Source organism: Aythya fuligula, chromosome 7, assembly GCF_009819795.1.
Source record: "Aythya fuligula isolate bAytFul2 chromosome 7, bAytFul2.pri, whole genome shotgun sequence".
NCBI classification, from domain to species: Eukaryota; Metazoa; Chordata; class Aves; order Anseriformes; family Anatidae; genus Aythya; species Aythya fuligula.
This window is the reverse complement of record NC_045565.1, coordinates 23,748,250-23,761,962: the sequence shown is the minus strand read 5'-3', so window position 1 is coordinate 23,761,962 and position 13,713 is coordinate 23,748,250. Positions and strand designations below refer to the sequence as shown.

The following is a 13,713-nucleotide window of genomic DNA, read 5'->3' as shown; positions in this document are numbered from 1 at the left end:
TCATTGATGTCAAATATATACTTTGGTAGTGAAGGAGGGAAGCATAAGGTAGAAGAAAGAAGCAGCATAAGGCAGAAGAATGGCAGTTAGCATTTTAGATTTGTACACCCAAATCAAGGGCCAGGGTAAAGCATGGGAGACAAAACAAGCATTTTGAGGAGATGCTTAGGTCCAAATCTGGGATCATGGTATATAGCAATAGATAAGCACATAGTAGTCTGGAGTCTGAAGTAAAGGTTACTAAATCCAACCAGACCTGCACAGATCAGAACAATGCCAAATTCAGGCTCTTACTGAGAGAGGAACTCTCGACTGGCACAGTGCATCCCTAGGGCAAGGCAGCAACTCCAGTTACCCCACATCCAGCTAGCCAGCAACATCCAAAACAGGCCAGACATCGCTTGTAAAACCCCCATGGATCAGAAGGAGCATGAAACATCTCAGTTCAGGGCACAGAAGCAAACCCAAGGCCCCTCAGTGTCTGACAGAACCCAGGAGAAGAGGAAGGAGCCACTTGCTTTCGTTTCCATTTCAGGACCGTCTCCCTCCGGCAGCGTCCATGCCTCCAGTTGCGAGAGACCTTCACCCTCTCCTTCACTGGGATGCCAGCCGCTCTGCAGACAAAGGGAGAGAGAGGAGATTAGCAACCATGACTGATGCTACACGGAGAACAAATGCAACCAAGCCAGGTTCCAGGTACGTTCCCACTCTGGCTCCAAAAATGATGAACCGGCAAACATTGATGGTGCCAGGGCTCACTGTAGCTTGCGGGAGCTGACAAGAAAGGAGCCCTGAGCAGAGTGGGTGTTCATCGACAAAGCCAGCCGTCCCTGATGGCCTCTATTGTACAAGCATCAGATCTGATCACAGGTACACAGACAGCAGCACAGGTTCAAGCACGACGCAATCAAGACAACACACAAAGAAATTTCCAGAGCAGCCAAAGAAACAAGACACCTCTTTTCTTCCAGAGACTAAAAAAAAGCCAGTTAGGCTAGGGGCAACAACACACAAGAACAGATGGAGGAAACACCAGTCAGGAGAACACTGAAACCAGAAGCCAGAAGAGTAGTAAAGAAACTGCTCCCGATCCTCACTTGCCTGACAATCACATAACCAGATACAGTAATTAGAAATCAAGGTAGGTTCAGACTACAAATACAATTTGTTTATCTGTATAACCTGCCAACACACACACACCCCAATTAAGATGGACCAGCTTTTGCAGCTCACCAAAGGACTGAGAACCCCACCGCATCGCTGGAAGTTCTCTACTTCTAGCCAAAGTTACTCGAAGTTACTAAAGGAGAGCCTGTAGCTCACACCCAGTCACTGGGGTACAAATCAAAGACACTGGGACAAGCCAAGATCAACAGAGCTCAAAAAGTGACAAAAGGTACGTACCACAGGGACCTGGGATCCTGGTCCCTTTAGTGTCTACTCGAATTTACCCAGTTCAAGCAGCTGTTCAACATCTGTTTTCTTTCATGATCCAGAGTTGATTAAAGATTAAAAAAAAGAAAGAAAAAAGGCAGCTTTACAGCTTTAATACCTACCTTTCTCATATCATACGCTTAATTATTTAATATCCTGGGTGGAGCTGCTTAGGTAGAAAGGACCAGAAATGTATAAATAAGAAACTCTCAATGTTATCCATTGTAACTTGGCGTTGTGAACCACTTAGTAGAGTACAAGAGTTGTTTCCCTTTTCGTGTACTTCCCAACTGCAAATGTTCCCCACAAGGGAAGAAAGGAAGATCCCCAGATCGCTGATAGATGGGGACTGGTGCCCAGCCAGGACCAGTTCCCTTCTCCCATCACCACCATGCCCCCAGAGCACTTCCCAAAAGTCAGATTTTTGGGTCCTGTCATTTTTAACACAAAGAGTAGCTCCCTGTAAATAAACATCTCCTGTGGTTGTTAATGGGTGTAGGAATCTCTAACCTGGCCCTGGGGCCTGGCCAGAGTCTCATTTTCCCAGCCTTCCTTCCATAGCCTCAGGCTTTTTTTTTTTTTTTTTTTTTTTTTTTCTATTCACCCTTCCCTCCCCTTTTCTATGCTTTCCGGCACTTAGTCACCATTATAATTTGACTGCATTCCTGGGCATGTGACCCATTTTAAACAAAAACAGAAACCACACACAGAAAAGCTTTCCGTCCCCTAGAAACCTGCGCAACTCGAAGTTTATCATCAGTAGCGCCACACCAAATAAAAGTGAATTTAGGAAGCAACAGGCTCTTTATTTCTCCTAACCCTTTAAAAACTAACAATAAATTTAAATCTCTGGAGCTAGCCTAGGCTGCAAGAAGAGGAATTACATTTAAAGAGAGCACTTGCAGGAGCCCGTGGAGCCAGATAGCGTCTGAGATGAGGAATGCACAGCACTGAAAAGTCAGGTCGGGTCCAGCAGCCTCCTCATGGCTTATTACTCTCCCAGACAGAGTTCAGGCTCTCCGCCTACATCCAATTCCATTCATTTCTCCAAAACTCCTCTCCCCACGCTCAGCCCCCAGTTAAGTTCTCCCCATGTACAGATTTTAAGTCACCAACTTGCACGGTGATGGAAAATGCACTCATGCCACAGCCCCCCCCCAACACGTACCGGTCCAGATATCCTGAGCTCAGCACACAAACCTTACTGAGACTAGATGCAATTTCCATGGCTCCAAAAAAAGGTGAATCCAAGGTCAAAAATGAAGCTTTCATCTTATAAAGTCGACCACTTTCCTAATTGGGGCCCAACTAGAAAAGTGGCCCTACTAGGGGGTCTGCTACCTACCAGGTATCTGGAGCTCAATGCACAAACCCTTGCTGGTTTTTAGGGCAGGGGGGTGTTTGTTTTACTGTTAGCAGACATAAAATTCATCCAGCCTGCCTCCTCCACCCAACAATTCTGGATCCAGATAATTTAAACTTGCCTTAGAAGCATTCACCCTTCATTTTACAAAAATTCCACTTATTACAAAACAGAAGCAAGAGATGGCACGGGACATAAGGAGGCCATGAGAAGGGGGGTGCAGAAGTTGGACTGATTCCTTTGCCAACCCCACAGCAGCAGAGAATGACCTGCAAAGATTTTCAGTGTTGGTCAGAGGCATTTTATCCCTTATACCCAGACGGAAGTTAAATCAAGGCCAGTGATGGAATCAAGTGCTGACATATAATTTGATTTGCTTCCTCAACAGCACTCTCCAGTTCAACTCCCAAAATACATCAGCGAGGGTGATGAGCAACATTGCAATGCCCTAGAGTAATTCTCAGATATTAGACAGATAAAAAAGGCATCACCATACAAACTTAATCATTTGATTAAAAAAAAAAAAAAGATCCTTTTCTCCCCTATAAGACTGTTTTGCTTCAGTAATGATCAACACACTTTCTATGCATGATGTAAATTGAAGAATTGTTCCATGATGACCTGAAAAACATCATTAAGATTCATCAATACATCTACACTTGACTTAACTAAGTCCCTCTCACATCAGCAACTGGCTTCAAAGATTCAGCAGACTGACCCACCTCACAGAGATACATCCTATGGAAGATGCTGTGCAGGGACCACTATCCACAGCCACTGAATAACTTGACCTTTATTAGCACACAATCCAGCAAAACACTAAACCACGTGCTTAAAATTCACTACATGCTTAAGTTCCCTGTGAAATCAAGCTCTTGGCATTCAGGTTCTCGAAGAAACCACCCAGCAGCGAACTTCAAGACTGCAGAGGCTGACTCACTGAGGAAGGACCACTGTTTTCACCAGGAACAACACAGAGCTGCATCAGTACACAACTGAAGGACAGCCCAGCACCCTACAAGGATGACAGGAAAAATACAAGAAGTGGTGAACACTGTATGTGAAAATTCAGTGAAATTCAAGCAAAATGCTCTTAAAACCCACGCAAGGACCAGAGTCCATCATTTTACCACCTTTGCTAAGGGGTCACAATTATTAACAGCCTATGAAGTGGCGTGACACTATCTTTTTTTTATTAGCTACTTAATCCAAAAAGCATTCTATCAGGATCCCAAACCGTGTGGTGCAAAACATGACCTGAGCTAACGCACGCTTCCAGTTGCATGCAATCCTGGTGGAGGTTTGCTTTGCAAAGCCTTTGCTTCACTAAGAAAGAGAAGCTGAACATTTGTCACAGCCTGGGAGAATGTTCCAGGACAAAAGTCATCCCAACCAACCCACTATAAAGGAATTTTCATTTCCCCCTTCCTACCTCGCCCTCCCTTCCAAAAAGAGGTTAAAGTATTTTGCTCAAATTATGGATTTCCTCTCTTTCTTGGCAGAGTTACCAGAAGAAATTTAATATTCCACCTGGAGCCCACTTCCCAGCTGCTGAAGTGAGGGACTGGGACTATCCCCACACAGCACCACTGACCCAGGCGACCTCAGCCACCATGACAGTTGCTGGCCTGGCCTCCAAAAAAAGCAGCAGCAGAACGAATTACTCAGCCAGAGATTAAGCCCATCTCCTCCCAAAGCTTCACTTCCAGCATCATTGCCTTCAATGATCCCTTCCCTGTGCAATCTCCTTTGCCACTAGAAGGGGTATTCCTGCAATAGCAGGAGCTTCTGTTTTACTGCGTCCCGGGGAGATTCCTCCTGGCCGTCTACAATTTCAGCATGTGCCAAAACAGCGGTGCCTGCAACAACACAGACCGTGTTACAGAAGGTAACACCACCGTGTCATACTGTCTATTTTCCCAGCTGCATGGGGCATCCTAACCCGCCGAAGCGCTTTGCATTTTGCTGCACTTTAAGTGCCGAAAGAGCTCGTCTGGAAATGCAAGTCTGCAGAGACCCGCTGAGAGCGAATCTCTTCTGCGGACAAAATCTGCTGCCTGCATAAAAGCTGTCACCAGCCTGCCTCTAGCCTGCCTCGAAGGGTCATTCAGAGGAACAAATAGGTCACGGTGGCTAAGCCCGGCTTTCAACCTTGGCCCTGTGGCAGAGATGGCTAACCCAGGGACCAACTGCTCTTATTTGTGTAATCGGGACACACCTGTTGAGTGGCAGGGTCTCGGTGCATTTGCAAGTCACGGGCCACCAACAGACAGCCAAGAGGGAAAAGCTATTTATGTCAGGAGCTCCTGTTGCTGTCCTCAAGAAGTCGACCTGCTTGCAAAATAGCTCTTCCAGTGCAAGAATTCCACCTGAATTCCTTTAGCGCATGACCCTTCTTTAGCTTACCGCCAGGCTCAGTCTGTCTTCTGCGCTCTCCCCCTTCAAATGTGACACGGGTTCAAATAACTCCGAGGTGAAGAGAGATCTGCAGACTTCTCTCACTGCTCCTTGCCTCCTCCGGTGCCTCTAAGCTCCCTCAGCCAGACCCTAGCAGGCAGTGCAGGTTTCCTGCCCCACCTCAGGGGTCTTGTGAGCGATCCACCTGCATGAAAGAGCTGGAGACTTCTATTCAGACCCAGGAGAGCAGGTGAATTTCTGTACACACAGCAAAGACATGCTTCCAAAAACAAACAAACAAACAAAACCAACAACAGAAACATCATCACCAAGCCCGAGCCGTACAGCTCTGCCATCTGATACCACCTCCCTTATGATGATCCCCTGCCTTGGAATTTGGAACTTGGATAGAAATTCCAGGCAGGATTTTGCATCTCTCAAGGAGCTATTTAGACTTTTTGGCTACATACAAAAATAAAATAAAATAAATGAATAGCCCAGGAAGATGTGAACAAACCTGTAGCTGCTCAGTAGTTGTCACGTATATTCTGATCTGAAGGAGCAGAGTGTCAGGGTAAGATTCAGACAGAGTGAAATACCACGTAGCTATTTCACTTATGCAGGTTACAGGAGTAATAAAACAGGCACAGCATACGTTTCTTAAGTCCTGAACTACACAAAATTCTTATGCTGCTTTGAACTCACAAAGATTTTAAGGGAGGCAGGCCAGTATGAACTCTTACAAACAAATTTCCCATTCCTGGGTCAAGACGCTGTTTCAATATCGTGGAGCCATCCTGGCAGGCCTGAACTGCCCAAAACTATCAGTTTAAGACAGAACACGAAGCTAACAGGAGTTCCTAAAACCCGCTGACTTCTCCAGCGCAAAGCAATAGCTGTGTGCCCTCTTCCAGGCTTTTCCGTTATTGCAATGTCCTCCCCAGAGGATTCCCCTCTGCATCGTCTGCACCAGTTCACTGCCCCCTTCATTTCTGACTTAAAGTAATGAAACTTGGGCAAAACACGTTTTAAAAGATGAAGGAAACTGAAGCAGCTTTACAAGCTGCTTCACACTCCCTCCCCTTCCAGCACTGAAGGCAGAGGTCTCCCATGATTGCTGCACTTTGCGTTTGGATTTGACTTGCATAGATTGGCCATTTCCTGCTCCTGCAGGTGTATATATTTTTCCAAGATCTGGAGAAAACACTGCTTTTATTAACTCACAGAAATGCTTGCACTAGTTCTTAAATACTTAGTGATGATAAATTCTCATGAATCTGTATTTCTGGACTGGAGAATATAGCGTGATCCTTGTAGGCAAGGCAGGGTGGGAGACTGGGAGAGAGAAAACACGCAGTGGAACATTTCTATATTTTGACAACAGCTATTAATACATCACAAAGAGGACGCCGTCAAGCTATTTAGGTTGCAACTTTTAACTTGCCCTCTAAAATTCCGTTGTAACAAAGAGGAAATAAGTTTAGCCCAGCTGCAACTTTATTCCCTTTGTCCACGCTTTAAATAAAGAACCACCTTGCGACGAGCCTCTCTGCCTCTCCGATTTCTCCAGTCCGAGGTGGTCCAGCGGGCAGGCCCTGGCTGCGGGCTCAAAGCACCCTCTTCTATTCCTGGCTCTGACACTGACCTGCTGCACCGAGGGCAGCCTGGTTCACATCTCGCTGCCTCCGCTTCCCAGCCCTTGTTTACCCTGCCTATTTGGGCAGCGAGCTCTTCAGGGCAGGGACTGCTCTTGCTGGGCCCGTACAACAGCTGGCAAAACAGACGCAGGCTGCCAGACACAACTGTAATATCACTATACTCACCAGAAACCCCAGAGGCTTTGTGCTTACTGCTCAGCTACAGCTTAGCTGCAAAAAGAATTATTAAGCCATGTTTTTCTGTGATATGCTGCCATGCATTTTTGGAACAAAAACGCTCACCTTACGTCACGAAGAGGGGTCTCAGCTCTTGCTCGAGCGGTTCCTCTGACTGTGTGAAGCAAAACTCATAGCGTGGGGACTATCTTTTTACCAACCCCATGACAAGGTCTTATTGCAGGACAGGTCTATACATAACGTTAACATGACAACACGTTACAAAAGGGAGCCTGACACAGATGCATGCAGGACAGGTGCCAAGAACCACAAATACCTAAAACCACTGTACCTTTCCAAACCAGCAACACAATATTCTATTAAGCATTTACTTACTCACGATTCAAAGAAGGAAAAGTGCATTTTGAACACCAAGAATGTGCTTAAGAACCTTTCCAAGTCAGGCCCTGCTAGCCCTAATATACACAAACTCACAGCAATGCAAACCTACTGATTCCCCCTGCCAAGGAATGAAGTGGATGGAAACACAGCAAAGAAGAAAAAAGTTTGCTGTGTGCACAGCGCATGATCAAAATAATACCTTAAATATTTAGCTGACACACACAGCTCCTCATTAGCGGAATCCACCAAAAAGAGCAAATATGAGAGACTGTCAATGCTGTGGATATGCCTTTCTGCATAACAACTAGCACCTAGGATAAAGTTCCTATCTTGCTTTGACATCATCAGCCAATCAATTGAGCATTATTTAAGCATAAGTATGTTTCCTGAGATAAAAACAGCTGGCAGTTTTCAAAGGCGGATAGCCAAGATGGAAAATAGATAACTTTAAAAGTTAAATCAAACTGTTTTAGGTACTACAATTTCTCTTTCCCGTGCTCCTCTACAGCAAGGGTTTCGCAAGCAGTTTCTTAAAAATTTTCTCTGTTCCCTATTTTGGCTTGAGAAACTGTTATACGCAACCTGACTGCACAAAACCAGTTGTTTCACATACAAGCTAAAGCCCCTCTCCCTCTGATCTTCTTGTTGCAATTATCTGAAGATATATGTAACAGAAACAACGTTTTAAAGAAATGGTATCATTTTCAAGTTAATCACCCTTTTAAAAAATGGGCAAGTGGGGGGAGGGGGGGGTAAGTTTCACAGCTATCTTACACTCCAGGCTCAAATTTATCTCTATTTAGCAAGCATTAACAGATGGCTTATCAAAAAACATTTAACAGCAGAAATGATCAAACTCACTTTGAGATGTTTTTGGTTTTGTTTTTTTTTTGTTTGTTTGTTTTAAACAGTAAATACTCCCCAGACTAGTTTTTAACTTATGCCAGCCTCCCAGGGACCATCAGTTTAAGATCTAATGTTAGAACCATGCACGTTATTTCATTAAGTACATTTACCATAAAACAGTTCCAGCCTTTGCTTTCTCAGTTGCAGACAGCATTGAACAAATACCTCTTGAAAGTAAAAAACATCTTCTACCTAGTGCCGTGTGTTACCCAGACCGTGCAACAGAAGCTTCTGCTTTCAAGCAAGTCATAGCCAAGTTTGACAAACTCAGGATTTATGCTGTATGATTAAGAAAGCAGTTATCAAGAAGGCCCAGCTACCCATCACCTTCATTACCTTTCTATTTATCCAGTGATATTCTAGCTTAAACACCTACTCAGCACAAATTTAACCTTCAAGGAGCAACCTACTGGTTTCTTACCTGGAATTGCTATCAGGAAGGAAGGCTGTGTGTCCAGCTTAGCCAGACCCCCTCCCTAGCTTGTACTGGTCAGTCGAATAAAATATAACCTCTCTCCTCAAATCTCATTCCTTCAGCTGCAACAAGAACAATCTTGGAGATTGCTCTTGGTCTTGGAGACATGCATGAGGAGCAGTCAGTATGGAAGAGACATGGCTATTTAAACCCTCAAGCTGCCACACAGACTATTAAACTCTTTTCTAGCTAGGTATAAATTTTATAACTGTACAACAAACCAAGATTGTGTGAGAAGTTAAAAGTAATTAAAGGATTCTTCCTCTAGAATATCTCAAGGTTCCTATATGACTGACTTGTAGGGCCTCTTGGTGCATTACCTAAGATTGAACTCCCTAGGACCAGGGCAGTGCTGACCAATGCTAAAAGCAGCATGCTGTGCTAAAGTTGTTTAAAGAAAACTTGAAAATAGGATTCAGTGCAAAAGCACATCCTAGAATTACTTAAAAAAGAAAAAAAAAAAAAAAAAAAAAAAAAAAAGATCCTGTTCATAGGAAATCTAACAGCACTGAAATCCCTGAGAGCTTGTGACACTCAAGTACCCTTCCCTTCACTTAGACCCTCTGACCTAGCAAACTTTTCTGTAGCTGTTTATAGAGCTGCATTCCTCTGCAGGGGAAGTGGTGGTCCTTACACATGCTGCACCTGCTCAGCTGTACACCTGATCCCTCCCCGCAACCGAAACAGCATAGTATCACCTTATTCTTAATGAAAAATACAGAACTTCATTTCCTCGGGAGACAAAATCATATATCACAGCAGAGAAAGTCCAACGCACGGCCATTCTGTAGCCCTTATTCCTGCTTACTTCCTAGGGAACTGTGGTTCAGTTTCTGAAGCCCAGTACATGGCTGTAATGTCCACTGGCTACAGCTGCCATCCTCCAAAAATTGAGTGGGTTTAAGTCCTGGCCTGAAAATCCAACGCAGGGATTGTCAGCACCACCGAAGCTCTATTGCTGACAGCAGGGGCCATGGTTGTTTCTCCAAGTCTGTGTCACTGATGAGATAACACCATGAGACAGCAAAACAGGCCTCAAACATCCCTTCTGGTATGATTCACGCTAACAGCATTTAGGGCAACATTACTGTGTCACTGGTTGACAAATAAGATGCTGGGCTCTGAGCTGGCAGCTATAGGGAAACATAGGAAGCGATTCATAGACCCAAAGAAGGTGAGCTTCCCTTCGGGATCCTCCAAGCAGCAAGGAAAGCCCACGTTGTGTGGTTGCCTCTGAGTGGCATTTCGTATGCTAATAAAACTTAGAGGAAATACAGCCTTTGGTTTCTTACTAAGGACTGTCAAGGCCAAAACCCTAAAACACTTACATCTAGAAAGATGCTGGTGCCATGTACCAGCAGGTCTCACACCTAATCTGAAGGCGTGCTGTTGAATTTAAAAACATCAACAACAAAACAGCAAACCTGTCCACAAAACTTTAAACCCCTGAAGCCAGAGTCACGCAGTCACTTCCCCTGTGACAGCCATCACCAGCAATACCAGCACAGGAGGCTTGAAGGAACGCGTTCCTGGTCACAGGACCCCTGCCATGAAGGCTCACGCACCTAATAACATGTTTAGGATCATTCTCCAGGCTTTCCAGCAGATGCTAGGCCAGGCCTGTGTCCCTTACAAGCACTTTTCTGAGGTGTCTTTGAGGCTTTGGTAGAATGACAAAATCATTCAGGTTGGAAAAGGGCTCCCAGATCGTCTGCTCTCCAACCATCTACCAATGTCACCCACTGAACCACGTCCAACTTCTCCTTGAACACCCCCAGGGACAGTGACTCCACCACCTCCCTGGGCATCCTGGTCCAACGCCTGAGCACTTTTTCTGAGAAGAAATGTCTGCTAATTTCTAACCAAAACCTCCCTTGGTGTTTTGCCTCCCCTGGTAGTTGCAGGCAAGACCAGAGGTGCCACTCAGCAGCTGTGAGGGAGAGCTGGCACACAGCAGCTCCTTCAGTTTCTCCATGCTTCCACCTCCCCTGGCTTGAAGTATCGTGTGTAGTGCTTTGGAGGAGTTTGTGTCGTGCTTTGGAGGAGTTTGGAGGACAGAGCTCCTCAAGAGAGCATCTCCAGCTCCAACATCTGAGGGCTGCTCCCTGCTTGCCTGGCACCGAGGGGGGCTGGGGAAGCCCCCACCACTCTCTCCCGCTTTCTGATGGGGCACTGAAGGCTTCTCCCCACTCTCCCCGACCCTGCTGGGCACAACCCGGGCCAGACCCCACACCTCAGAGCAGCCCCGGGCCCGCCACACGCGGTCCCTCCCCTCCCGGGGGCGGCCCCACGGCGGCCCCTCCGCCGCTGCCCTTCCCCTGCCCTCGCCGCCCCTCTCGGGCGCAGAGCGACGACGGCGCAGCCGCGCTTCGAGAATAGCCCCCCCCCTTCCCTCCGCCCCCTGACGGCAGCGGGGAGCCCCCCTTAGCGACTACGCCAGGAGCGCAGAGCGCCCCTTAGCAACCGGCTAGGCCGCAGCATCCCCGGCCTTTCCCAGCCGCCGCCGCCGCCTCCCCCTCGCCCTTCGGCCGCGGAGGCCTCGCTTACAGGTCGGTGCCGAGCTGGGTGAAGCCGGAGTTGAGGCAGCCGCGGGCTATGCGCCTCCAGAGGAGATCGCGGCTGCTGAGGAAGCGCAGGCGGCGGCAGACCTGGCCCAGGCGGCCCAAGGCCTGCACGTCCAGGTAGGAGCAGATGAGGAGCAGCAGCTCCTCGGGTAAGGCCCAGAGCGGGGAAAGGGGGGGGGAGGAGGGGGGGGAGGCGGCCCGGGATCCCCCCTCCGCCTGGGGGGATCGGGGGCTGCCCTTCCTCCCCATGGAGCAGCAGCTCCTGCCCCTCCTCCCCGGGAGCCGGAGCTGCTGCTGCCCGGGGGAGGCCAAGCCATGGACGGGGGCAGCCGCTCCCCAGTCACATGGGGCAGGAGCCGCTGCCTGTCACTGCCCCCCTCCGGGGGAGGAGGCGGCGGCGGCCGGGGGGGGGGGGACACGGGGACACGCCGAGCCCACCCTCGGCAGCGAGTGAGTTCCTTAACGGGGGCCACTGGGACTCCCCCGTGGACCGTCCACCACCAAACTGCCCCCCCCCCCCGGGGTTGGTGTTCGTCGTAGATGGTGTTAATAACGGCACCTTGTCTGTGTGTTCTCTAATAATGTGAATAATTAATGGTGGGAATGGTGATCCCAGGTAAGCAGAGCATCTGCTCCGCCACCTGGAGCAGCCCTGGCTGGGCCAGCACCCCGGCGAAGGAAGGTGAACAGCAAGGTGATTGCTGCTCATTAATTATCCTCAGGCGGGGTCAGGAGTTCCTGTCACCCACGAGATGACAGCAGGGGTCATCTGGTGTTGCACTGCTGGTCTCAACTGCCAGATTCCCGGGCCACTTAAAAGAAAGGGTCTTCCCCATGTGAGAAGGGGCCTTGCTGCAGAGAATTTAAGGCTGGCTTTTTGCTCAGACCCTGCTGTGCCATCCATTCCCCCTCCACAGAGCAGGGGCTGAAAAAGTGCCCACACTTCACACACGTATGTACATACATACATGCACACCACCACCAAAAAAAAAAAGTTCTTAATAACTGAGTCATTATTGCCATCCACAGGAGCCTGGAGTACTGACAACACAGAAGGATCCTGGTCCAAAATGGCAAAGTAGCCTTCCACAAACAGTGGAGCAGGAAAATCTGATTAAAGTGTTGTTCTATTCTTTCTTGCAGTATTTTCCACTCTAAGGAAGCTTGAAATGCTTGGGGAAACTTCTGCCTCAGAATTAAAAAATAGATAAGTTATGAAAAGTAAATCATCTACCTCGAATGCTTTGTACAGGTATCGCTTACCCTCCACAGACTACATCTCCTTTTGCATAGTGGAGTAGGAAAATAAATTTCAGCATATAATGAGGTTACCATAGCAGACAGGCCTTTTAGTTATTGCATCTACTTCCAGATGGTCATCTTGTCTACGTAATCTCAAGCATTCAAATATTAAGATGACTAAATCAGCAACTCTGGAGGCCTCGTATTTGAGTGGTTCAACACTGCCAGCTGAGGAACTGTCTTGTCCATTTAGACTGAGTTTCAATGCACCCTGGAATTCAAGGAGATTCCAGAAGACCAGAAGAAGGTAAATGCTTTATCAGCACTTATTACGAGTGAATCAGCCCAATTAATTACAAACTTCTCAGCCTAATATAAACCTCAGGTAAGATAACAGCACATCTTTCAGCACAGGATTTCAGTAGCCAGCTGAAAGGGAGGTAACGTAACAAACGTTGCTTAACAAAAGATTATGGAAAGTTGGTGTGAATGCACTTTTATAACAAACTAATTCAATATCTTTTTGATGACATAAGCTTAAACATGTATTTATAATTAGCTCTTTTGTAATACACTTTGGCAATGTCTGATACATTAAATTTATTAAAAGCTGAATGACTTCTCTGTCTTAAATTGTTATTGTAAAGAGACCAACTTATTATCAAGTCGGTCTTTCTCCAGTGGGATTCCAGAGAAAGCTTATGGACCCTACATTATTTGATATTCGTGACTTGGAAAAAAAAAAATCCTGAAATCACTATTAGCAAAGTTTTGTAGGAGGCACAAAGCCTCAGGGAAGAGCCAAAGGATGCTTATGGCTGCACAACCTTATGTTAAGTTTAGGCATAATCAAATTATATGTATTTCAATCAAGCCAAATGTGAAGTTTCACATCTAGGAACAAAGAATGTAGGTCACACTGAAAGGATGTAACTCTATCCTGCAAAGCTGCAATTCCGTAAAGACTTCATTAAGATGAATAATCAGCTGAACGTGAGCTCCTTCTGCAGCGCTGTGACCAAAGGGCTGGTGCTGCCCTGGGAAACAAACGAGCCGGGAGGTTCTTTTACCTCTGTTTTTGACTCTGTTGTGATGGCTTTGGAAATAATTTGTCCA

At 46.8% G+C, this 13,713-nt stretch overlaps 1 protein-coding gene across 1 annotated transcript in view; it reads right to left on the bottom strand.

The window, feature by feature from the left end:
* The window catches only part of FBXW4 (F-box and WD repeat domain containing 4), a 57,537-nt gene extending 45,848 nt beyond the window's left edge, over positions 1-11,689 (bottom strand). Inside the window, exons 1-2 of the mRNA XM_032190884.1 lie at positions 11,339-11,689; positions 519-614 (exon numbers count right to left, since the gene is read on the bottom strand). Of these exons, the coding sequence (XP_032046775.1) occupies positions 519-614; positions 11,339-11,604 (362 nt within the window). The 5' untranslated portion in view covers positions 11,605-11,689. The remainder of the gene's footprint in view (positions 1-518; positions 615-11,338) is intronic.
* Between the last annotated feature and the right edge of the window lie 2,024 nt (positions 11,690-13,713).